This window comes from Tripterygium wilfordii, chromosome 22 (assembly GCF_013401445.1).
Source record: "Tripterygium wilfordii isolate XIE 37 chromosome 22, ASM1340144v1, whole genome shotgun sequence".
Lineage (NCBI taxonomy): Eukaryota > Viridiplantae > Streptophyta > Magnoliopsida > Celastrales > Celastraceae > Tripterygium > Tripterygium wilfordii.
In genome coordinates, this window is record NC_052253.1 from 3,839,445 (window position 1) to 3,865,609 (window position 26,165).

A 26,165-nucleotide genomic window follows, 5' to 3' on the forward strand; every position below is an offset into this window, starting at 1 on the left:
TAAGATTTAACTCATTTGGCATGCATTGGAAGAAAAAATGAGTCTAATAAAAAAGAGAGAGAGAAGCAAAAATGATGTCTCTTCTGTTTTCGAACATATTTTGGAGCATGGTGTTGTTAAACTTGAGCGATTTGATAAGACAATGCATAAACAAAGGGAATCAATGGTTTATTACAAGGAAAATTTTGGGTAACCTAAAAAGGGACTAATACAAATTTATCCTTTAAACATTCGATATATATGATCCTAAACTCAGGCTGCTAGACCTGCGTGCATAAAAATTTCTCACATGATGATAGAGTGAGTTTTGGTTCAAAACCCAATATGTGACAACTACGATATTGTTATTGGTAGGAATCAAGCTTAGAATTATTCAAATTCATACAGTTTGACTCTTGTTAAATTCATCACTAACTTATCACCAAAGTGGTTCTTTTAACACAATATGAAACACATTTTGGAGTGGTTGTTGAATTTGAGTGATTTGATAAGACAATTTGGACAGACTACACTTAGTCTACAATTAGGTGTGTTTGATAGTAGACTTTCTGAAGAAAGATCAGACAATAAAAAAGATTCTCATCCCCTAAATGTACTTTTTTGCTTTTTAGTTCAATTTGGATTGGATTTTGTTTTCGTTCCAAAGGTGATGTGAAATTAAGCTGGACCTAATTAATTAACTTAATCTGCACTAGACATTCGATATGACTAAGATTAATGCTAATACATTCCCCCCAAAAAAGAGAGAATCTTGATTAGTTAATCTGATTTCCCGACATCGATCGACACTACACCAAAAGTTTAATTTACCTTAACAATCAAAACTAAAATAATATATAATTGTATTTTAATTTTTAAATAGTTGGTTTTAATTAATTTTAACAGTTTATAGTTGGTTAGAGACGTTAAATACACGCAAGGAAGAGGATTTCTCAATTTCTTTATTTTCACATAATCCCCACAATACAACCTCTACGTTTCCATTTGCATGAGAATGGTTTCTCTGCATGCATTCTATAAAATCTTTCAAAACATTCCCTGTCAATTATTTAATTAATTTCGTGAGAGAGAAATTAGGTATTTTATTCTTACGTACTCACAAAGGCAATTAATACTCAGTGGTTGGTTAGTATTGTTAAGGGAATACCGATCCTCAAAGAGTCTGCGAGTCTATGTGTACGTCTCTCTACCTATGCTCCTATATCCATGTATATGTGGGCTACAAACATTATTTGTTAGAACTTAGAATTTGTATTTGTATTTTTGTTGACAATTCTCGTGTATTGCGCGAGCACCCGACTAGTGGGCCTCACACTTTTGCACTCCTTATTTACTGCTCCTAATTTTCCATTTTTTAGAAGTGGCGACAAAAATAATAATAATATAAAGGGGTATTATATACCCACATCTTTCGATGTGGTATATATTAACATGACCCGTGGGTCTTACCTGCAGAGACAGAAGCATGCATGAGCCACTAGGGCAAAGGATATGGGCATTGGGGCATGCAAAATTATATGAGAGTTCGAAATGCAATAATTTATGTGTCAGTATTGATTGCGAATATCTTGTATTTATAGATTTTATACATTAATAACTCTCAGAACATTTTCTTGTGGTACGTATGAATTTGTATTTTACTATTGAGTGATGGGTATGAATGAGAAAGTTGACGAAGGTGTGTAGAGAGCTTTGATTGCCTGGAAGAGAAGTATGTGAAGAGACAAAGAGTGGAATTGAAGTGTCAGATTCCTCGTCCCCACCTTGAAGAAAAAAAATATATTCAGAGAAGCCAAGCCAATGTGGTGTTGCACGTGATGGCAGAGACACTATTTCGAATCCTTACAATCTCCATTGCATTCCATTTTGATGCGACTGCCTTTAAAGGATTGGGTTGCTTGGGTTCTGTTGTAAAAAAAAAAATTACAACAAATCCCATTGTCATGGTTAATAGGCCCCAAGACTTTTATGAATATATTATGATCGAGTTTACGAGTTCAGCCATTTAGTGCCCTGACTACTAAATCACCACTACACCGGAACTGCTGTAAATTTTTTTTCACAGCACACCCCCACCATCAAAAGGGTTTTATGTTATATTACGTGGCAATCTTTGGGAGTTTTAATTTAAATTTTTAGTAATGAGTGGTAATTTTCACCAATTCCAAAGTGTCCTCTGATACGACTTTTATCATTAATTACTGAATTTGTCCTGAATGGTTCCTTCATATCCGGGGCAAAAGCATGTCGGTTCCCTTGTCTTTTTTATTCCACAAACAGACAAACCACCTTGTCTTTATTTCTCTCTTTTTTTTAATTTGATTTATTACTCAGAATTCAGAAAGAGAATATTTTTTTAAGAAAAATAAATAATTAAGCATTTTGTAGGAATTATTATTGATCAGTACTAGCCGACTGTGACACTATTATGGTCACTTACATCAAGAAATCCATTAAAAGGGGCACAAACCTTGACGGATAAAAGTGCTTTGTTGAAATACTTGGCCTTTGTTCTAAGGTATTCTGTCCAAGTAATTGATCTATAGAGAGGAGGTTGACTTGGGCCTACTAGTTTTGATAGGGGTGAGATTTGGACACTACTTGGGGGCCCATAAAGATAAGCCACCGATAAACGGTCTTGGTTCCGGTTCACAACCGCCCGGTGAAGGACACTCGGGTATAACCCGTTTGATAGAATATGAAGAAGGTCTCCCACGTTGATCACTAGCCCGCCCGAGACCGGTGGAACGGTGACCCACCCGGATCCATCCTTCATCATCTGCAGACCGTTTGTGTTGTTTTGATGGAGAATAGTGAGGAGAGTGGAGTCAGTATGGGCTGCAAGACCCATGGCCCGATCCGGATCCGGACAAGCCGGGTAGTAATTCAATTGTAAAGCATCACAATTGTCTTTCAAGTCTCCTTTTGGGTTGGCCCATTTGATGTCTTCTTTTGTGATGCCCAATGAAGCCAACATGAGCCACATAAGCCTCCCTGCCAACTTCTTCATCTCTTTTTGATACTCTTCAATTATATCACTACAAGAAAATCAAGAAAAAAATCAATTTAATTCATTAATGCTATTATATAATTATGATGGATATATACATATAAAACAAATCATCAGAAAACTGGATTCTGTTTCTTGATAGTAAAACAACACCAAATCTTCTTTGTGGGTCCACTACTTTTGATTGTAATCTTTGGTAATCGCATTAAGGAAAAGCAATAACTAATGTTGTTTTTCCATTGAGTACTTTTAGTGTTTGCCACTAAGTGTTGGCACTATCATAAGCATATCAATATAGATATAGATCATGTATGTAGTAGTTAAGTACCATAATTTGATGTAATCTTGAGGCCAAAGTTGTTGAAAATGCTCTAGCGGAGATCCCACAATAGTGAATCCTTCAGACCACATAAGCTTGGAGAAGAAAGAAGAGATTCTAGCCAATCCATAGCCGGAGATTCCGTCGGGAGATCGAGCCGCCTTGAGCTTTGTTTCGTGAGGCAAAGAAAAAAGACTCTTACTTGCCATCTCAACTTTTTCAATAAGGCTGGTGGGGATACCATGGTTTGTTACTTGAAAGATACCCCAAGACTTGCATGCATGGTTGATGTTTTGAAGGGCATTGGGGTCTAAAAGATCGATCACCGGCACGGATTCATGGGTGGAAGGGTAGTGGTGGTGGTGGTCGTCGTCCGGTTGATCAGTAGTCCATCTGTATGATTCAGGTAACTCTTGGAGTGAAGTGAAGTCAAGGTGTTTGTGGTGGAGATGGACAGGGTGGGCTCTGAAGGCATCAGAGAGTCTTGAAGGCATCCTTGAAAGTTGTTTCAAAGTACAGCACAGATAGAGAGAGAGAGATAGAGATATAGAGAGAGACCGAGGGAGAGAGAGAGAGAGACAGAGAGATATGCTAGGTGTAGAAAGCAATGAATAGTGAGGGAGAGTACTTTGGTTTTGAAATCATAGGATGATCTATTGGGAGATAATGAGATGAGGATATATATATAGAGGTAATGGGCCCACATCCTGAATTTTTTTGTGTATATGTATACTTGTAGCACTACCAGAAAACTTGCCTATAGTAGCGAAACTATAGGCGTGGTTTTACTTCATTGTAGGTATAGCTAAAATTTACCCGCGGTTATGGTACGAAAGGTTAACCGCGGATATAGTCTTTGCCCGCGTTTTTTGGTACGTATAGCTGTAGGCTAATTTTGTTGTAGTGTAGCTTATATACATGGAAATATATTGCTTATTTTATGTCTAGAGTATTTAGATCATGATAATTTTATTCAATGATAATATTAACTCAAGCATTAATGTATATATTTACAAGACAACAATACATGAATATATAATCAAACAAAAAAGGTTGAATTATATATAGTGATGATTCCCACTTTATTATATATAATATGTATACATATGTATTGTTTGTATATATAATTATATATGATGATGGTGATTTTGAAATGTGAGAAGATTTTAGAGTAATGTGGAGGTGTTGGAGGGAGTGGTGTTTTTTGTTTTGGAGTGTTTTTGAGTGGTGGTGGGGGTTTAGCTTTGATACAAGGAAACCAGATATGAAAAGAGAGTGTGATGGACAAGAGAAAGAACAAAACAGGAAAGGACCATCTTGTCCTCTACAAACAATATAAACTGAAAATCAATCAAAAAGTGGAATCTCCTATTAAAGTTGTTCGCATTTTTTGTAAGAGGAAGAGGGAGGAGGAGACCCATCCCCCCTCCATGTGCCTTTGTCTTGTCCTCAAGTAGAAAAACATCAACATCAAAAATAATACTAATTTTTTTTACTTTTAAAACCCTAATCTAAAATCTAATCTCTAATTCCACTAAATGACAAAACCCACCTTCAATTCTCTAATGTGACCAAATTGACCTTTCGAAATCGGTGGAACCTCTCTTTTATCTATATATGGCGGCTATTAGTGGCTCAAACACTTGTTAGGCTCTCTTTAGGGGCCAGGTTCCCACATATGATGAGCAAGTGTACAATTTTTTGGGAACATTTGTAAAGGCATAGGTATCTTTGTCCTTTCCTTTCTCACCCTTATTGGGTACTTCTTATTATCTGTTTTCTGTTTTAGTAGTGAAAACAAAATCATTGCTTTTTTCTTTTCTTTTTTTTTTCTTTTTAGGTCAGCGGGATGGGGAAAGATAAAACACACACGTAGGACATATATGATGTAGAATTAGACAATTAGTGGGCCTTTTAATAATGTTTTAGGGCCTTAAATGATCCTTTCAATATTTTAGGGAATTTTTTTTGTATTTTCGTGTTTTTATGTTTTTCACTACATTAGAGTTGTTACCGACTCTAGAATTGATTTGCTTTTATCTTTGAAGAAATTTATCAAAATTTGAGAGTGTTTTTTTTTCTTCTATTTGGTCGATTCTAGTACCTTTTCCTTTGATTAAACGTTGGTTTGATCTTCTTTGTTGCTTCCCCCTACATCAGTTGGTATCGAAGCAAGGAGTGACCTTGATTCTATAGTTAACCACGAAGGAAGAGAACATAACCCAACTGCTAGAAAGCGAGGAATCGAAGTGGTTTGGATAACGATCGACGCTCAATGACTTCAGTGAATGAGTTGCGCGAGATGCTCACTAGATTCATGATAAAAAAAATGCAACCTGGATAGGCTAAACGTTAACTTCCTGCTAAGGAGATGGCCCCCAGAGGAACGAGTGCCCACACCTATCCGAGGTAAGAGATGTGGTCCGCCAAACCCTGGTTTCTTGCCTACCCTTATCAACTACCACTACCAGAAGACTTTGATTCAGAAGACGATGATGATTTCGCGGGGTTTGTGGGTTATCGACATTCCCGAAAATAGAGGCTTTTTAAGGAGTATCGGCTTAAAGCAGACATCCCAATGTTCAATGGAAACCAACAGATTGAAGACTTTCTTGATTGGTTATCTAAGGTTGAGTATTTCTTTGATATGATGGAAGTTCATGAGAAGCATATGAGGGCCCTAGTAGCCTTTCAGCTAAAAGGGAGCGCAACCATGTGGTGGGATCAATTGTAGGTGAGAAACTGATAAAAGGCTTGTATGGTGGAGTTACGTTCTTAGTGGTCACCTTGGGTAGATATAAAATAATGGCTAGTCTGGAAGAGAGGTATTATTGCCTTTAGCTGAGGAGGGAAGATCTTTCCATAGATTTTGTGTTGGGTTTGCCACATACATGTAGGATTAGTGGGCCTTTTAATGTTTTAGGGCCTCAAATGAGTCTTTTAATATTTTAGGGACATTTTCGTGTTTTTATGTTTTCCACATGGTTGTAGTAGTCAAATCTATAATTCATTATATTTTATATTAGAAGAAATATATCAAAACTTGAGTGTATCTTATCTCTATCTGATGGATTCCAATACTTTTTCCTCTAATTAAATGTTGGTTTGATTTTATTTGTTGTTTCCGGTTGCGTCAATATATCACAAACACAAGCGAGAATTACGAGCGTTGAATGTGGTTTAAGGCTCGTTGACCAGAACGGCCTGCTCGTTGACCAAGGTAAACAGTCTGTGCTAGGGTCTGCCTAATAATTTTTAACAAGTTAGGCTGCGGTTTCCAATCCAGCCCGTTAGAGAAAACTCGCCGATCTATCCGATTTAAAAATTGATGTTATTTAATAATTACATATAAGAATAGATATCACAAAAAAATGTTTTGGTGTAATAATTAGTACATAAGTTTTAGTTTTACATATTGAGATATGAAGTTTGAGACCTTAAATTTCAATTTTTCATTAACATGCAGAAGGTCATACCCATTAGTCCCCGCACACCAGACCGGTAGGAAAAATAATTTTGGAGAGTGTGGCAAGTATTGTCTATGGACAAAGCTATTTTTTCTTAGAGGGGGGGGGGGGGGGTATGCAATGATGTAGGCCCTGAAATTGTCATCACAGACATCCACATGTGTTTTTGAATTAATCCCTTATTGTTCATCACCAACAATGATAGTACTGATCACAACTTTAGGGTTTGCGTTTATAAATCTAATGCAGGCTTTCCTAATCCATTGTGTTTTAGCTTTTGAAAATAATACAAATCTCCGGTTTCCAAGGGGTACGTAGCTAATTTAGGTGACAATCCACGTCTGATAATTAAGCCTATCTAGACTAAATCTGAATTCATGAGTTTGAATTTTATAAATTTCTTTAAAAGAAAAAAAAAACTTTCTTTCCTTTATAGGTATTGCTTATTCTTTGTTTTAGTAGTAAGTAAGAAACAATAGCATAATTGCTTCCCAGTTCGAATCCAATCAAAAGCATATTTTTTGGTGGTCACCTCTTGTGGGTTTCGGCCTGCATGTGGGGGTTTGCTAGTGGGATGTGATATGTTAGTGGCTCTTTGCATACTGGGGCTCGGCTCAGGACTTACCCTATTGACATGTGAAAAACTTTCGTGTGCATGGATCCGCCAGCTCAAGATTTATGCTTACTTAGTTGTCCGAATGACATATTGGGCGGGATGTTTTTTCGGTTAAAAAAAAAAACAGAAACAATAGCTTTTAGCTTTGAAAAAGAAAAAAATAAGGAGATAGGGTTAGTGGAGGGCATATTTGTCCTTCTGTCGAAAGTATAATAAAGTAAGGCAATCGGGTCCCTTCGCTTAATGCTTTTCACTATTGTAGTCATATTTGGTACTAATTCCCTTGAAAAGTAACATGTTTTTTGCGGGTTAGATTTGGTGTGTCTTTTTTTTATTTTATCCCATTTCACCTCGTGTGGGCTCTCACACAATAATAAATTTTTTTACCCAATCAATCTTTGATTTAAAGACCTTGAATTATCCTCAAAAATTCGTACTTTTTTTTTTTTGCTCTCATTATATAATATTATAGACAAAATATACGAAGTCTAGAAGGCCCAAATTATCTCTTTTTAAAAAAAAAAATTTATTTGTGGTTGTGGGCACACAAAGATCATATCATGAGTTGCTAGATTTTATTTCTTTCATACATATATATATCTTGTATTGTTGAATCTACATTGACATGCATAGGCAGGTGAATGTTATGTTCACATGGCTCTAACGTGGAGAGGTCGGGGTACTTTTCTAAAATATAAAATATTTTATAATGTGTCTTATAGGTGTGTATAATCATGTTGACATGAAATGATTTAATTGTCACCATAATCGAAGATTCGTAACGAAGCCTTACCTCTTAATTCTTAGTGATTCGATTCATTTTATTTCACACGTTAAATCAATCGTTGTAATTAACCAGAGACGTATTCATCCTAGCTAACTTTTTTTTTTTTAAATTGAAAACGACACCATACAAATTTGCTATTGAATAATCCAATATGGGCGTAAAATCGTGCAATCAGATTTGCGCGAATAGAAGTTTCACACCTGACGACTGAGTAAGTTAAGTCAAAACCTAACACGTGACCGAAGTCTATTACTTCCCGTGAGAATCGAACTCAAAACCTTCCGAATCCATCAATTTGACCTTAGAGATGTTACTAACCTATCACCCGCATGGTTGATGATACTTGAAAATGACATGTAGCCCAACAGTTTGATAGCTCAAGGGAACCCAACATATTTATTCCACTATTTAATCCCAGAATTCATTATCTAAAATTTATTGTTTTAATATAGATTCCATTGTTTTTTAAAAGCATAGTCTCAAATTCATTTTTTAGTAATGAATCCATTGTTTTTGAAATTTCATTGAAAAAAATAATGGAATCAGGATCCACAAGATAAAACTCATTGATAATGGATCTTGTTAGAAAGAGTTTTATGCGATAATTCCGACTATGTAATTTTTTTTTAAAAAATCTAACATGTATTTTGAGAGTTAAAACGTTTTAAAATTTCGTTTAAGATACTTGAGTTCTCTTGTGCTACCACTATATGAGCTACGTACTGGATGATACCTAACTAGAGGACACCAATAGAGCAAACATAGATTGAGCCCATGTAAAACTTAGCCATATCATAATGAATTGAATTGGAGTGTCAAAGTGGTTCAAGTAACATGGCTATGGTCCTAAATTTAGTTTCTATATATATGTAAGACCACTGTGATTAAAATTTTAGTGGTTCTGCTAAATCAAGTAAAGCAAGATTTGACCATCTATGAGACTTGTCATCTCCATTAATGTTTTCATAGGCACCCATTTGAAAAGGAAATTAGTTTGACTTTTCGCATGAACCCTAAACACCTATATTCGCTAGAAATTTAATATTTCTCATATCATTCATAACAGAAGAAGCAAAAAATAAAGATAATCTTTCAAAATATATCTGATTGGGTCGGTGCTGCTACTTATATATATCCATCAGAATCCATATGCATGCAAACAAATTTAATTATCCCAATAATTTGTCAGAATTATTTTTTTCTTAAAAATAAAAATTCTCCATACCTAGCGGGCAACAATAGTAAATATTTGCACAACCTTTGGTATTAATTTATATATTACATTACATTATATTATAATTAGTTTTCTAACATTTATATATATATAATATTTACTCTGAATTTTCGAGATGATGACTATATTAGAGCACTCGCATTAGAGTTTCTTACCATGTTCTCTATTTTACCTACTCAAATACCATGCTTTTTATCAATTTAGAACATCTATATTTAACAATAACTGCATCAAAATCTCTATTCTAATTTTCACAATATTAAAATACTAATTTCTTATCCATTCTTTACATTATTTAATTTCGCATACTTTAAGCAAGGTTTGTAATAGTGCAGGTACCAACTCTGTACTTCAAACGTTCAAGTCTTCATGATATATTGTTGACATGCATAATATTGCACAATGTGATCACTGAAGATTTAACAACAATTACATTCAACCTTACATCGTAGACATATATGTATGAATAAGTTGAATATGGTCCTCCCATGCACGTCAATATTGAAGCACTTGAGTTTTAAGACTTCATCCACCAGCACATTCGAGACAGCGAGAAGTTACGACAGAGTGAATATTTTAATTTCTCGGGAGGATACATATCCACTTTTTGTGCGCTACTTTTGACACATGAGATAGGTAAGTCTGAATTATCGTTATATATATATATATATATATATATATATATATGATTCAGTGACCTTAATTAGATTAATAGCACACCCTCATGAAGGGTCCTGGATAATGTGGTCACTTATCGTTTCCTGAATGGAAATGTACTAAAAAATAGGGAACAATAATGTCCCAACGTCCCATCTAATTAATTATGTCTATGATGACATGAATAAGCCAAGAGAAAAGATAAATTATATGTTTAAAGATGGGAACCTTATGGACCCATAAATTATTATATCTGCTATGATTTAATTGTACCATATATATATATATATATATATATATATATTTTCTACATTATTCTTAACAAATCAGCATATACTATATATGATGTGGCAATCCAGTGGAAAGCATGATAGAAATGAACGATGAGACAAAATAGCTGCCTTATCTCTTTGCATTTGTTTATTATAAGGTTACATCTTCATTAAGCTTTTATCAATAGCAAGACCTTAATTCTTTCATTGAAAGAGAAGACAGTATATTCAATATTCATTAATAGAAAAAAAAAAAAGAATCCTACAAATACAATAGAAAAGAGGAGCAAACAATACTTACAAAGATGTTGGCTATGTATATAGAATAATTGTCCATAATAATTTTCGTTTTAAAGGGGGAAAAAAAGGGAAATATATGCAAAGACTCCAAAAAAAAGTAAAAATTATTATGCACTGACCTGGGTGAGGAAAAATACTTTTCTAGAGAAACAAACATAATATATATATATACACACACACACTACTTCAACCCTTAACCAATGAAAAGCTACCAAAACATGTAGCATAATCCAAGTAGCCAACCCACAGATAGATAATAGTCACAATACCAATTCCCAACAACAAAAAAAAACTATGTATGCATGTATGCGGTCATGGAAAGGGAATTTTCGGCTTTAAATAAATTTAATTTCACAATTGGCTAGAATACGTAGTTGTTGTTGGGAACTGATGAATACCCGCCAACACAAAACGTCAAATCTTATCTTTCTTTCTTTTTTTTTCTTTTGGAGAGAATGAAAAGTGGTGGCATGGGAATTGTTTGCAACGAAAAGACAGCACGCAACTAATGAATATATATGTGTGTATATATATACACATACATACGTAGGTAATTTAATTACGTATACAACTCCTACACTCTGTTGATGGCAACAGGGCGGGCCGGATCATGGTTGCCCCGTCCCCACTCCGCACCTCCAAGAGTACGTCCTGTTCCCGCCCCGCCATGCATGTCGGGGCGACATTTTTACCCCGTGTCAGCCCCAACATTCTTGAAAATTGAAAAATTAAACCGCATATCTTAAGATTCGAATATGAGACTTCGAGGTGGTCAACTAATTGGACTAACAAACATACCAAATCAATTTTTCTCTTATACTTGCTAACTAATTAAAATATTAGTTTTGCATACCACCTATATAACAATATCAAATTAATATATGTGTTTAGACAAATACATATTTATCTATATTATGCTATATATATAGATATATAACCCATATAAATATATGTTTATGTAAATAAACATGTATAGCCGGACGAGGTGCGGGGCGGGAGGCATGCCTTTCCCCACCCCGCAGCAGGTTAAGATTATTTGTCCCGTCCCCACCCGGCTCAAGTCTCGGATTGGGAAAAATCTGCATGGGTCGGGTCGGGGATAAATTGTCATCCCTATGTTGACTTGAAGGGCCAGCCAGCCATCTCTCATGAATGCGGCTTTCACTTTCCTGGAACATATGTGCCATTTTACAGATCTCTCTACACAAGTATTTATGTCAGTACGTGCCTGCAATGAACATATATATATATATATATATATATATATATGGTTTGAGAGAAAGAATGATTGAAAAAATCTTTGATTGAGGGAGAGAAATGGTTATATACATTCAAACAGATAATGATTAAGGTGAAGACGAGAGAGGTAGCGGTAGGGGCGGGGGACAGTGATGTTTTCAAAGTCACTCATGCATATAATGCCACTGTTTTAAGTTTTTTTCTTTGCAGAATTCTCATATCTTGGAATTTTACTTTGTCCTGCATATAAGCTTCTTCTTCTTCTTTTTTTTTAAAAAAAAGCTTATTAATAGGTTTTCATTGTCTTCATTCAACAATTTGCTCACAAACACTATATATAGTTTGCCAACTAGACTGTGATGGTCAGATCGAATTTGTGAATTCCATGCAAACTGAACCACGAAAAAAAAAAAATCTAATAATGTCAAATAAACCAGGAGATCTAGTCATATGCTGTCATCCATTTGATTGTTTCTTTTGTATTTAATGGTAAAAAAAGACCCCACCACATCCACTTGCACAAATTAGGATTGATGGAATTTGTAATAAGGAACTCATAGTAATTTAATAATTTATTTAAAGCTTGTCCATATATGGATGGGCAAAATAATAATAATTTAGTTGCATGAAATTTATTTTTGAGTGTTATGTAATGGATTTCTTTAAAGTAGTTTCAACATGTTCTTGTAATTAACGGGCCTTAGGACTTAGGAGGCTTTGGTTTGATGAAACCCGGTACTTGATGGGCCACCAATGAGAATCAACCCAAGGCCCAAAATGTAAATGAAACCGTAACAAATATGAGCTTGATGGGCCGGGCTTAAAAGTTCATGGGCTATTGAGAATTAAAACTCAGAAGTGCAAGTCTGTAATGAAAGTGCTACACATCCCAACAATTATCATTCCAGCATTGTGGGACACTCGTTCATTGGGTATGGTGACACCATAGTAAGGCCCCATTGAAAATCACTTTCAATCAATGGGTGTCACACATTCCTGCAATGCTTTTGGGATGATACCTTTTGAGATTTTTATCATTTTTGAGTCCATAATTACGAAATTAAATAATTATTAAAAGACAGAAGATAATTTAATAAGTTTGATATTCAAAAATCAAAATAAATTAATGCAGAACTTTTTTTTATTACTCAAATCAAGGGAGTCCCAAATTCGCCAGGACCACGCATGCCAAGCCAAATAAATTATTTCTATTAAAATCTATAATTATTTATATGATGTCATTAGCCCTAACTTTTCTGTTTTATTGTGTGTATTATTTATATTGTCCCGATTAGAGTTTTGAGAATATATGATTATGAATAATTAATCAACATTATTGGACCACATAGTCCAAGTAATTTAACAATGTTGTGCTGTTTTTTGTACGTACCTTCTTGATAATATATGATTCTCTTACATTCTTATGCATAGTTTTTAAAATCGCACCTTGCATCGAACCGTCTAGACGGAAGGTTCAAAATTTTTGAAGTTCAACCGATATAATGGAGGTTGAACCGCTGATTTATAATATAAAATAAATTAATAAATATTTATATATAATATATAGTATATATAATATATATAGTATATAGTATAAAGTATATAGTATATAATATGTATGGATTATTAATGATAGATATGATATACATATGATATAATTACCACAAAAATTCCAAATCATGATTATCAAACTCTAATAATTATCAATGGAGAATATTTAATTCAAAAATATTTTCTTTGAAATTTGAAATTATTTTGACTTGATAAAATAAAATAATAAATAATAAATAAAACAGAACAAGTCTCCAAACATTGAACGATTCTAAAGGTGATAACCCATATAAATATTTTTTCCTTTAAAAAAATAGAACAAACAGAGGCAAAAATTGTATTTTTCATATTAAAAAAAATCTGCCGGTTTTTTAAGGCATGAACGATTCGCGGTACGATACGGGTTTGATGATATATTGATGGTTTGACTACTTAAACGGTATTTTAAATGTATCATACCATTGAACCACCGATACGATACGGGTTAAAAAACTATGTTATTAAGTAATTAATTAAAATGTTTTGATTATTCTTTGACGTCTCTATAATTGAATCCCATTTGTTTGAGATTGTTGCAATTATTTTCCTGCAGTCCTCGAATTAATCTATGCTGTTTTTGTTCTCATATTTGTCCATATTGTTAGAAACATAAAGGTCCATTTAATGACTATGATTCCAAAGCATACCATGTGCAATGACCTAGGGCACCTACCAAGCTTAATTATATAAACATATTCAAACATTCAAATTCTAAATCCAACAACACCAAACTTATCAATTGAAAGAGAGAGAGAAACAAGAAATGGGCTCTGAATCTCCAGTTATCCTTCCGGTCATCGATTTCACCAGTCCGGCCCTGAATCCGGGCACGTCGGAGTGGGATTCGGTGAAATCTCAAGTCCGTCGAGCTCTGGAAGAGTATGGTTGCTTTGAGGCAAAGTTCAACAAAGTTCCTCCAGAGCTTAGAGATGGAATTTTTGGTGCACTAGAGGAGCTATTTGACCTTCCATTGGCAACCAAAATGCGCAATGTTTCTAAGAAGCCTTACCATGGCTATGTTGGACAATACCCTCAAGTTCCTTTGTATGAAAGCATGGGAATTGACGATGCCAACGTCGCTGAAAATGTGGAAATTGCGACTCGAAGCTTGTGGCCTGAAGGAAACCATGGTTTTAGGTTTGTGATCGAACACTTTCTTTATACCTTATCAAAATCATTAGCACGTAAAAGTATACTCGCACGCCCAGCAATTGCGGCATTATTTCCTTGCATGAACCTTTGGTTCATGAGAGGTTTTGTGGACTTAATTCTCCTTTGTGGGATTCGGTCTCGTTCTCCCCACACGGGTTTCGGCCTAATCTTACCTGTCATCAGTGTGGAACGGGCTGGATTGGTGGTCGGAGTTTATAACTAGTCTAGATGTCCAGTGGACATGTTGGGCCGGAAAATTCTCGTTTACCAAAAAGACGTAAAAGCATACTTTTGGATACTAAAGGGTTTTTTTTTTTAGGTTTGTAAGAACTACAAGGGTACTAACTTTTATATTGAATTTCTTTCTGTGCTTAGTAAAACTATACAATCATACTCGGAGCACGTATCGGAATTAGATCAAATGATCAGAAAGATGATTGTGGAGAGCTTGGGTTTGGAGAAATATATGGATGAACACATGAATTCAACAAACTACCTCCTTAGGGTCATGAAATACAAAGGGCCACAATGCAGTGACGCAAAGCTTGGGCTAAACTCCCACACTGACAAAAATGTGGTGACTATATTGTTCCAGAATCAGGTTGAAGGGTTAGAGGTGCAAACCAAAGATGGAGAGTGGATCGATTACAAACCCTCGCCAGATTCTTTCATCGTCATGATCGGAGATTCTCTCCATGTAATTCTTTTCTACTTTTACTTACAGATCCCAATATTTTTTTGTCTCAACTATCCCAAATATAAAAAATAATATAATCATATTCATCCATCCTAACAGTTCAAATTATATATGCGTTTGGCAGGCGTGGGTAAATGGTCGGTTGCATTCGCCTTATCATCGTGTCATGATGACTGGAAACGCGACAAGGTACTCTGCCGGGTTGTTTTCGATCCCGAAAGCCGGGTACATTGTAAAAGCACCTGCAGAAGTTGTGGATGAGGAACACCCCTTGCTTTTTAAGCCATTTGATCATGTTGAGTTTCTTGCATTCTACTATTCCGAGGCTGGTCAAAGGGCTCCATCTGCTCTCGAGGCTTACTGTGGTGTCTGAGAATAATCTGAATCATATGTATCCTAAAATAGTAATCTAAATATTTCCTCTTTGTGTGTAAATGCGTGAATGTTGTAATAAGTGGTGTATTTTGAATTTAATAAAAAAATTGTGACTCGTGATTTGGTTTGATACTTCTAATGCTCAAATGTGGATATTTGTTGGATGCGAAATTTGATAAGAGTCTAAAATTCTCATCCAATGATATGAAAAATGTTTAATAGATTTTAAAAGTAGAAAAATAAAAAATCTCGAATCATATAACAGACCTCACTTCGAACTTCAATCCTTGTTATCTTTCATTACAGAATCTCCAACATCACACAAGTGCTTGAGACCTTAATCTCAAGAAGATCTAAATTAACAATTTGATCTTCTTAATTGGTGTTTTGTAGGGAATTGGTTTCTCCTTCTTTACCCTTTGAAAGTCAACAAAAGTAATGGATTGGTTTTAGATGCAAGAGCTCTTATTTAAAAAATGTTAGAGATTTCAATCATCCCAGTAATAAATCTTGTTCCTTAATTAATATAAGTGTAGGAGCCCTGCAAAACATGGTGATTGAATCAGAGAGCGACACATCCATCACTTCTACTCTTATTTATATGGTAGAGGGAGGACTAAAGTTCTTGGCTTAAATTACTCCTCCTACTATCAAAATATAAGTAATAAATTAAGTGATGAGTTATTAATAGAACAAATAATGGACAACTTTTTTTCGATAAATTGTTATTAGTTAATTAATTTAAAAATAAAATACAAAATACGAGGCACATACGTCAAGAATAAAACCAAAATGAAATAACAATCGTCCCACAAGAGAAGAGCTCTATGCCACCCAAGGGGAAAGACCCAAATCACCCAAAGCCTTAGCAGAGAACAGGAAAAAAAAGACAAATTACTCCCCATCAAAGAAAAAAAATCAAAACCTAAGATAAAGCCCAAACATCTATAAACAAACAAACAGTTCGGGCATAAATATTATACAGGTTGATTCGAGAAAACTCTACAAATCAAAGCTAACACAGCTTACATGCATATAACATACAATTTCAAGACCTAGCTAGTTAAGTGGCCCCAGCGAAGTCTTTCATCATGTTGCGATCTGCCTTGTCTTGAGTAGCGCTTGCAACATAGAATTTGAGGAGTTCAGAATGCTCGAATGGTTTATACTGCAATGGATGTTCATCGTCGACTACCTCCTCCGGTGGCTGTATTAGTCCAGTCCGGAATGTGAAAAATCCGAGCGAGTGCCTAACTGCTTCTTCTTCGTTCACGATCACTCTATGATAACACGATTTTATTCGATTGTTGCTCCATGCCTACACCAACGACCAAATCAAAATATTAATTTCATCGTTCATAAGGTATTGTTTATGTAGGTTTGCCTTTGTGGTCACACGTTAGGTTATTACCCAACTTACCATGCACACATCGCCCGCGACTACAAGGAAAGACGAAGGGGAAGGCTCGTAACTAATCCAATCTCCATCTTTTGTTCTTAGTTCAAGTCCCTTGACATGATCTTGATGAAGGATGGTTATAAAGCTCTTGTCGGTGTGTCCCTTGAAACCAATATTTGTTTGATCTTCCTGTGATTTTATGTATTTCAAGAAACGAAGAAGATATGTCGTTGATGCTACGTGTGATTCATGGTGTTTCTCTGCGCCATAGCTTTCAAATAACATCCTCATCAACATTCTCTCCAATTCTGCTGCTATGTTGGCGTAGGCGTAAGCCAGTTCACTAAAATAAAATGTACAAAAATTTATATTTTTTTTGGTTAAATCATAACTTCATTAATAAGAAAGAATTAAACAAGAAAAACCAAGAACGTCACAGCAGTCCACAGACGACCAAGAAAACCTCTCCACCCAACCCAGAAGCTGCCGCCAACAACAACAACGCCAGACCCGAACCCTGGTATCAGCAACAACAGGGTTTATTACGGGACAGCTCATGATGTTCATATCGATCTATTATGCGCCTCTGTATCTAGCATTGGGTAGACCTCATACAATAACTGTCCTAGCCCTACCGTATCTTTTGTTTCATTTCTTCTGGAACAATCACAAACACTTTTTTGATTATGGATCTACTACCACAAATTCAATGCGTAATCTTAGCATTCAATGTGTATTCCTGAATAATCTCATTGTTCAATTATTCAACCATTTCATTTTACCAAGTTCAATGTTAGTCAGATTAGTCAACATTTATATGTTTCGATGCAACAACAAGATGTTATTTGTAACAAGTAGTTTTGTTGGTTGGTTACCAGAAGCCGCCGCCAACAACAACAACACCAGACCCCAACCCTGTTAGAAAACGTCAATGGACTCCCTTCCTCAAACTTGTAAGCTATAAGTTATTGTTCGCTTTCCCAAGCCCAAGTCCAAGTCCAACCAATCACATAATTGTTCCAAAAAATTTTAAGACTCACGACTTTAAAACGCGTCTTACTAAATTTAGAAAATTTTTGGGTTTATAACATGTCCATTAGATCGTTATTTTAACTATGTGGGACTTTTCGCAACAAACCCGACTGAACAACAAAAGAAAGAAGCAGATCTGCAATAAGGCAGCGGCAGAATGAAAAGAACCAGCCAAAGAAAAGAAACCAGCCAGAATGAAACCAGGCAGAGCCCAAAAACTAGTAACATAAACAAATATCAAAGTTAATATTATAAAAAAAATATTGACTAACAGTCTAAATTTGGTATTAACAAATCAAATTCATACCAGAAATGGTCGTTTCCGGCCGGCCACATGAGGTTTGTGAAATTTTCAACTTGTTGAAGATCGGTCGGGTACTCGATGCCAAGGCCTTCGTGGAGAGGAAGAGCTGAGATTTTTCCGATGTAGCCGTGGGCGGGTTTAGGGTTAATGTTCTTCATTTTGGTTTCTTTAGGGAGATCAAACAATTCTTTCATGGCATCGAAGATTTTGTTATGGAATTCTAATGGAAGTTTGTTGTACAATACTTCCATACAACCGTATTCTTCAAGTCCTTGACGGATTTTACTGCATGTAGAGACCCAAAGACTTGAACCAGGATTCAAGTTTTGCTTGGTCAAGTCTATTGCTGGAAGTTTGGACACTGTTTGGGAACCCATAATGTTATATCTGTTTAAGCAAGATAGGTGTGGGAGCTGAATGCATATTGTGCAGAATTTATAGAATAGAAGGTGAGTTGATACACCCCATATAAATCAACTATAAAGACAAATGAGAATATATGGCTATACAAAACAATTTCCTTTTCTTGGATTTGAAACAATATTGCCATTGGATTTTTTACGCATCCGGAATTTTCTTTTATGACATGGAATTGTAGTTATTACCCTTCGGGTGTGTACTTAGTAAATTCATGGGTCGCATGATAACTTGCAAATCATGCGTGCTACGCAAGCAATGATAGTTTAATATAAGGCTCGGTAGAAATCGAAATCACAACATCGAAAGTGTGAAAGTTTACTCCTAACCCATTAGGCTAAGACTTGATTTTACATGGATCAAATGATCATGTTGCTACTAGTCATTATGAAAATAATGCTAAAAGCCATTTGTATCCGTACAAAATAAATAAATAAATAATCATGAATGACGTTTGGGAGAGTCTAAGAGAAATATAATGAAAGATAATTGAAGCCAAAATAATTTCACAAAATATTAATTAGGGACCACCAAATCGTCCATATATTTGATAAAATCTCTCGAATCTCAATCCATTTTATTCTTAAGAATTCTAATAGATATGGAGAAACAATACTAAAATAAACACCATGACTTGCTAATGTAAAAACTATAAATTAATTGCATGATTGAATTTGTAAAAGAGATCCTAACAAAGATATGATTGTACATATATGATGATACTGAGATCACCCTCCCTTAGGATATTGACACGTGGCGTAAAATATCGAGCTAACACCTTAACAGAGAACATACCTCGGCCACCGATCAAGATAGAGGAGAGGATTCCAACCGAGGAGAATGTACTCAATAAGCCTAAATATTCACGCTAACCAAGGAGAGAGCATCTCGGCAAGACAAAGATGTCCCTTCAATACCTAAAGAGCATTGGTCCTAGGTAACTCGTTGAAAGCCAGGATCCCAGAAGAGCTCAGCTCCGTATAGGAAAGGAATCAATAATCATGATGGAATTCACTTTCATGTAAATTTGCCTAGTATCAAAGAAAAAATATATACTCCTACCAAAATTAAAACTCTCCTAACTCATATAAAATTGAGCCTTCAGCTACAAGTAAATGATTATGGACCCTACTCTTTTACTTGCTACTAGGGGGAGCATCGAGCACTGCCCCAGCTGATAGCATACTGACTTGAGTGTCGGAGAGGTTTCCGGGCATACCCTCGGGAATCGGGACCCCCTTTTAGCTCAAGTATTCTATTGTGTAGGACATCCCCAGTAGAACTAAGGACATCATTTAACATCAGCCTGATCACCTAATATGTCACCGAGACCCACGACACTTTGGTGTATATATATATATATATCATCAAACTTTTTTTTAATTAACATCCAATCAAACTCCATTGATTTCATTCAAGCCTGCATATATCGGGACCATTTCATTTCTTGTCTAAATTTTAAGCTAGATTGGTGTGTCCACAATGTTTTCACATCATATATGTCATTTGGTGGTCCTGTATTCATGCACACTCAAAATTAAAAATAAAAAATCATTAGTGTAGATCAGAAAACTGCCTAGTTATCTAATAGTTATGTAAAAAAGCATCCTTCATAGAAAAGACAAACATAAACACAAAATTTATATAGTGTGGTCCTTGCAGCCATGATTATATTTGATTAATGGGATTTAATTAGTTATCCAAATTAAGTCCTTTTTTCTCAGGTTGACTAATTATTGATGATCAGCATGTACAGTAATGCCAGACTAATGTGGCCGGTGACATAACAAAGGCTGGTTATTCATTTGAATGACAAATACTTTACTTTAGTAATTAAATGTTAAGCTAGTGGTCTATCATTGATTTGTTAATTAAGTGGCCTTACGTCGCTCAGTTTACAGCTCAAGGCTGAGTTATGACTGGTCGATCCATGAGTTAGGACCTCAAGGCCAAAACGAATGATCAGGGCGAAGTAAGGGGAGCAAGTTGGGTGGCAAATTGTATCAAGTTGGCTGTCTTGGGTAGAAGGTTCTGATATGCGCTTGAATACAAGCTGTTAAGAAGGGGATCTTAGCTATGATACCTGAGGTGGGCCATGGACCAGGCCCGTGGATCACATACTTGCAATGGGCCGAAGTCTTGCGTGCTGCGACTCTTTCCTGTATGCAAATTATGGGCTCTAGGCCCATTAGTCAAAATAGTTTGGTAATTGAAGCAATGTTACATTTGTTTTAACAAAAAATTTCTTCACTTATCAAAAATTTGTCCGCAAGGTGTTGGTCCTTTTTTTCTTGGGAATCGAGAAACATATCATATTGTTCTTTGGACATTCGATAAGAGTCTAAACTCGGATTGTCAGGCTACAAGAACAAAAGTTTTCCACCTAACGATAGAGTAACGTGGGACAAAGCTCAGCACATAGCCACAAAGATATTACTTCCAATGAGAATCGAACTTATAATCTTCTGATACGGTTTGTCTATTACCGTGGTTAGGGTGTTGGTCCACAATGTTTACATAACTACTAATTAACAAATTACTCAATCACACATTGTTGATTGTGGTCCTAGATATCTTTGAGATAATCATGTATGTGGTCCTTGTGTGTTTAGAAAACATTTTCTAGAAAATAACATTTTGACTGACAGAATTATTGTTGTTGTTTTTTTGTTAACAAAAGACAGAAACATTGAAGTATATACATATATCATATGTGTGTGTGTGTATATATATATATGGTGGTCCTGGTAGATGTCAAATTGATTGCAGATTAGGTATTTATTTGTTCAATTAGTTTTCTTCTTCTTTTTGTAGAATTCTTATTATAGGATGAAGCGAATGCAAGTATTATTTTATCATAAGTCTATATATGGTCCCAAGGATGACGTCTAATAATCCTTAATCTTCACGGGATAGGGAGAACTCCAATTTTTTGTTACAATTGTAGTTATCATTTTGTCCTTGAAATTATGTTAAATCATACATTAAAATGTGTTTTTGAGTATTTTAGTATTAATAATGTTGAAAAATATTAGATTTAAAAAAAAAAATTCTAAATTCTAAATTCTAAACCTAAACACTAAAATTTAAATCTTAAACTTCTTTTTTTCACCAAGTTGTCCACAAGACAACTTGCTAGTAAACCCATGCCACATACAAGACCCCATAACCCCCGTAGACCAGTTAAGACTTGGGCTGAGGCCTAGTGCGGAAGATAATGCACGGTGTCATTCGCATACGTTGGGCTTAGCAACGACCCATCTCTTAAATTACGGTAATGGAAACACTCATGAGACTTGAACCCACGACCTCTAACTTGCACTAAGAGTTACCGCGGTCAAATACAACATCTCAGCCAAAGATCCGTTGTTAATTTAAACCCTAAATTCAAAATCCTATACCCAAAACTCTAAACCCTAAACACTTATTCCTAACTTTGAAACTCTAATGTCATTTTCAAGTAAAAAAACATAATTTAACATGATTTTGAAAAAGAATTGTAACTACAATTGTAAAAAGAAATTGGAGCCCCTTCTAGCTTAATTTTCACATATTATACTTAAAATAGGTGTCATCAACCTTTCATTAATAGATAAAGAAAATCAGAAAAAACAAAGAAAACTTGAATTTACATATCCCACGGTTGAATAGTCCGCTTTCATCATCTTACTTTTTTGCACAAAATGTTAGAGTATTTTGATTTTTTTCCCTTGTACTTTCTTTTTTTTTTTCTGAAAAATAGAAAAACAATGCCGAAAACATTTTAGAAAATACGGAAAACATGAAATCACTAATAAAAATAAAAACTACGAAAAACAGAGAAAACAGAAAACAAACCAAACCGACCCTTAACCATCGGGTATTTTTGTGCAAACATTAAATATGATGTTGACTGTGGGGATTTCCATCGAAAATGTAATTAACAATTTTGTGCACACAACCCCTTGAGAATATCTTGAGTCTCGAGTTAGATTCTATACTGAGTTGAAGATTGGTTGTGTTTTGGACCTTCCACATTAGGGTGTTTGATTGTCATTGATTCTTTTATGGTATCAAAGATTTGATTCAAAATGTTGTTCTCTCTGTACAAAACCAGAGAAGATCTCAAAAAACGTATGCGTAGCAGATCAGCTAGTAATTCATGGAGATCAATATTTTACAAGAGTTTTTGCACAAACTATGGCGTAAATCGTTCACACTCTCAGACATACATACAACAAATATACATCTTTATTTTACATTTTTTGTTTCTTGAAGAAATAAAGAAACCCCAACAATAAATACATGCTGAAGAAAACATGTATGTACAACCAGAAAGAACCCACCAGTGTGTTCATAGGGAAACTAGGGGGGTCTCAAAGACTCAAACACCACAGAATGCCTTGATGGAGCCATTCACTCTCTTTCCCTCATCTGATTTATGGAAACGAAGGTAGTCGTACATATTGAATGGCTTGAATTGTAAAGGATGTAAATCATCGATAAGTTCCTCTGGTACGCTGGTAATTCCGCGGTTAAACGAAAATAGTCCAATGGAGTATCTGGTTTCCTTTGATTTCATAATGACTTGATGTTCACAAGGCTTTATTCTGTCATTACTCCATGCCTAAACAAAGCAAATCAAATTAATATTGGTAGTATACAATGGAGTAATCAAGAAGTTGGTAGAACATTCAGGGAAAATTTTAACTGAAAGAAAACAACAGCAGTCAGGCAAATCATACCCGTATCGCTTCAGCTGCCATGAACACAAAAGACGACGGGGAGAGCTCTAAATCAACCCATTTTCCATCCTTGTTCTTAACCTGGAGTCCACCAACATGATTCTGATGAATTATGGACACCATGTTCTTGTCCGTGTGAGCCGGTATACCAACATCAGTCTCATTCATCTCTGGAATTCTGTATTTAAAGAACCTCAGCAGGTATTCAGATGATTCAAGGTGAGAGTCATAGTACTTCTCTATACCATAACTTTCCAAGATCATTCTCATCACCTGTTGATCCAATTCCACTACTAGTTTCGCAAACGAATGGACACTAGTCCTGTTTCAAAAACAACAAATTAAACAAGTTATTGCCATCATATATGGCCAAATGAATCAAGAAAAGTAGCATAGATTAATCCGTACCTGAAACGATCATTTCCAGCGGGCCACATGAGATCTACAAAATTGTTATTACCGCAATCAAGAGATGGGTTTTCAATAGCAATGGACTCATATAGAGGCATAGTGGTATATTGTCCAAAGTACTCATGGTAGGGCTTATTACTGGTGTTTTGGGTTCTAATTTCCGGTGGGAGATTGTAGAGCTCATCGACTGATGCATATACATCATTGTTAAATTCTAGAGGAACTTTATCATAAACTGCTACAAAACAACCACACTCTTCGAATGCACGACGGATATCTTTACATGCAGCAATCCATGTACTAGTACCAGGCTTCAAATCTTCATTTGATAAATCAAGAAATAGAATCTCGCTCGGTCTAGAGGAAGCCATAGCTAGCCTTAGGTTTTTTCTTTCTTTCTAGCTCTCAAAGAAAGAAGTTTTAGGGAGTCTCAAGTTTTCTGTAGCTTGAATCTGCAGCTTGATGTTGCTACTTATAGAGATTATCCTTGGCCAAATAGTATCATAAGGGTTGATAACCTGAGTGAGTTCAAATCCCATGTGAAGCAATACCCTTTCTGAGTTTTTGCCCAACTTAATTTGTCGTCATATGAGAAATTTCTGGACGCACGGGCCTGACTGCTCGAGTTTAGACTCATATTGGAATATCCAGAGCTCAAGCTTGTATAGTATCATTCTCGGTTATAAAAAAAATTGATAAAATGTTTTAGGTCCATTTCACAAATGGATTTTCGCGAAAAAGCAAACGAATATATAAATTGGTAAACAATCATAGACACTACAATACTGATGAGAATTATATTCGGTACCAAAATCAAACAAGAGCCAAAACCAAAAGAGATGACTCAATATGCATGGTTCTTTCTTCAGTTTTTTAACTTGTAGATTGTAGTATCTGCCACAGGAGCTTTCATCCTCTAACTTCTTCTTATAAGGGGACCATTGCATAATACAGCATGGTTTGTTGTTGTATCCTCTGTTATAATGAGTGTGAGGTGTGCTATGCAAGCAAAGGCAAGAAAAGCATCCTCCATAATTTAAAGACCGAACCTGAAACTTTGTTCTAGAAAAACTAATCAGCTCAATGATGCAGGGGCGTTGGGGCATTTTGTCGAACACCTTGTGAAGAAAACCATACCTGCACAGAACGACTAAACCCAAATACATAACCATAAATGATGAAACCCAAAACGTAAAACAAAAAACAAAACAGAACAAAATCCCAAATTTCTCCTATCTTAATCTCAAATTGCCGAGAACCATAGGCTTGTAACAGACTACCAATTTTGCATGGAGAAATCGATTGACTTGAAATATATATGTCCATTAGAATCAACTTCATGCCAAAAAATTAGAGAAACTCAATTGACTTGAAATATTTAATAGAGATCATAGAACTTGCATGATATCATTAACACAAGTGGCTTTTACATTGAGAAGCTTCTGCTTGCCTTAGGTCTCTAGTCTCTGTTCTCAGTGCCCTAGGCACTAGCACGGGCTGTTTAACATTCTTGGAGACTTGGGCCTATGAACACTCTTTACTGGGCCTAATTGTTTCAAATCAGTGTTGGGCTTGTCTATGGTGTTGTCGGCTTGTTCAACAAAGACATCGTTCCAGCCTGTTCCACTACTTTCCATATATGCATCATTTTATTCAAACATCATTATAATATTTAATGTATTTATAGGTAATTTGATCAAATACCTGATGTCCTGATCAACGTATACTCTGGCATATATTGACACCGTATACTCTATAAGCCATACTTTTATGCGTTTGGTCCACTTTTTTTTGATAACTGAGAAAAATATTATATTGCCCTTTAAACATTCGTTATCATTCTAAATTCAAAAATTTATCACTTAAGGATATGATAAGTTGAGCAAAAATTCATCGCATAATGCTATTGGTGAGAATTAAACTCAGAACCTTCCGAATCCATACGATTTGTGGAGGTTCGAAGGCAACGCCCCAAGAAAACAGTCCAATGTAGCCAGGCCATAGATACTGCTGTGGAGATGTTTTCGTCCAAAATGTCAATATTGCTACAGCTAGCAGCTAGGGAAGGCGTTAGTACTCTACGACAACACAATACTTTGTAAATACAATAACATAACCAATGTGTACCAGATCAATTAGTAATTCTTGGAGATCAATAGTGTG

General features: G+C 35.4%; 4 protein-coding genes across 4 annotated transcripts; 1 reads left to right on the top strand and 3 right to left on the bottom strand.

The window, feature by feature from the left end:
• Positions 1–2,370: 2,370 nt before the first annotated feature.
• Positions 2,371–3,964, bottom strand: LOC119992017 (gibberellin 3-beta-dioxygenase 1-like). Its single transcript, XM_038838592.1, has 2 exons — positions 3,339–3,964; positions 2,371–3,038 (listed from the first exon to the last, which is right to left on the bottom strand). Exons 1-2 carry the CDS (start codon positions 3,821–3,823, stop codon positions 2,408–2,410), a joined length of 1,116 nt encoding a protein of 371 aa, XP_038694520.1. The 5' UTR covers positions 3,824–3,964; the 3' UTR covers positions 2,371–2,407.
• Positions 3,965–14,230: 10,266 nt separating this feature from the next.
• On the top strand, positions 14,231–15,813 carry LOC119992305 (probable 2-oxoglutarate-dependent dioxygenase AOP1). Its single transcript, XM_038839017.1, has 3 exons — positions 14,231–14,628; positions 15,019–15,340; positions 15,465–15,813. The coding sequence occupies exons 1-3, from the start codon at positions 14,255–14,257 to the stop codon at positions 15,711–15,713; spliced, it is 945 nt and encodes a 314-aa protein (XP_038694945.1). The 5' UTR covers positions 14,231–14,254; the 3' UTR covers positions 15,714–15,813.
• A 965-nt stretch (positions 15,814–16,778) lies between these two features.
• LOC119991391 (probable 2-oxoglutarate-dependent dioxygenase AOP1) lies at positions 16,779–18,827 on the bottom strand. Its single transcript, XM_038837752.1, has 3 exons — positions 18,454–18,827; positions 17,136–17,457; positions 16,779–17,033 (listed from the first exon to the last, which is right to left on the bottom strand). Exons 1-3 carry the CDS (start codon positions 18,825–18,827, stop codon positions 16,779–16,781), a joined length of 951 nt encoding a protein of 316 aa, XP_038693680.1.
• Positions 18,828–22,997: 4,170 nt separating this feature from the next.
• LOC119990996 (probable 2-oxoglutarate-dependent dioxygenase AOP1) lies at positions 22,998–25,471 on the bottom strand. Its single transcript, XM_038837161.1, has 3 exons — positions 24,000–25,471; positions 23,592–23,913; positions 22,998–23,473 (listed from the first exon to the last, which is right to left on the bottom strand). Exons 1-3 carry the CDS (start codon positions 24,371–24,373, stop codon positions 23,231–23,233), a joined length of 939 nt encoding a protein of 312 aa, XP_038693089.1. The 5' UTR covers positions 24,374–25,471; the 3' UTR covers positions 22,998–23,230.
• Between the last annotated feature and the right edge of the window lie 694 nt (positions 25,472–26,165).

Bases quoted from the DNA above. Each gene is read 5' to 3' on its own strand.
- LOC119991391 (XM_038837752.1), bottom strand. From the start codon at position 18,827: ATGGGTTCCCAAACAGTGTCCAAACTTCCAGCAATAGACTTGACCAAG. The intron at 17,458-18,453 runs GTATGAATTTGA...ATTTTATTTTAG, and splicing joins GCCGGAAACGACCATTTCTG to TGAACTGGCTTACGCCTACG. The intron at 17,034-17,135 runs GTAAGTTGGGTA...TCGTTGGTGTAG, and splicing joins TCGCGGGCGATGTGTGCATG to GCATGGAGCAACAATCGAAT.
- LOC119990996 (XM_038837161.1), bottom strand. From the start codon at position 24,373: ATGGCTTCCTCTAGACCGAGCGAGATTCTATTTCTTGATTTATCAAAT. The intron at 23,914-23,999 runs GTACGGATTAAT...TTTTTGAAACAG, and splicing joins GCTGGAAATGATCGTTTCAG to GACTAGTGTCCATTCGTTTG. The intron at 23,474-23,591 runs GTATGATTTGCC...TGCTTTGTTTAG, and splicing joins TGGCAGCTGAAGCGATACGG to GCATGGAGTAATGACAGAAT.
- LOC119992305 (XM_038839017.1), top strand. From the start codon at position 14,255: ATGGGCTCTGAATCTCCAGTTATCCTTCCGGTCATCGATTTCACCAGT. The intron at 14,629-15,018 runs GTTTGTGATCGA...TTCTGTGCTTAG, and splicing joins GAAGGAAACCATGGTTTTAG to TAAAACTATACAATCATACT. The intron at 15,341-15,464 runs GTAATTCTTTTC...TGCGTTTGGCAG, and splicing joins TGATCGGAGATTCTCTCCAT to GCGTGGGTAAATGGTCGGTT.
- LOC119992017 (XM_038838592.1), bottom strand. From the start codon at position 3,823: ATGCCTTCAAGACTCTCTGATGCCTTCAGAGCCCACCCTGTCCATCTC. The intron at 3,039-3,338 runs GTACTTAACTAC...ATTTTCTTGTAG, and splicing joins CAAGATTACATCAAATTATG to TGATATAATTGAAGAGTATC.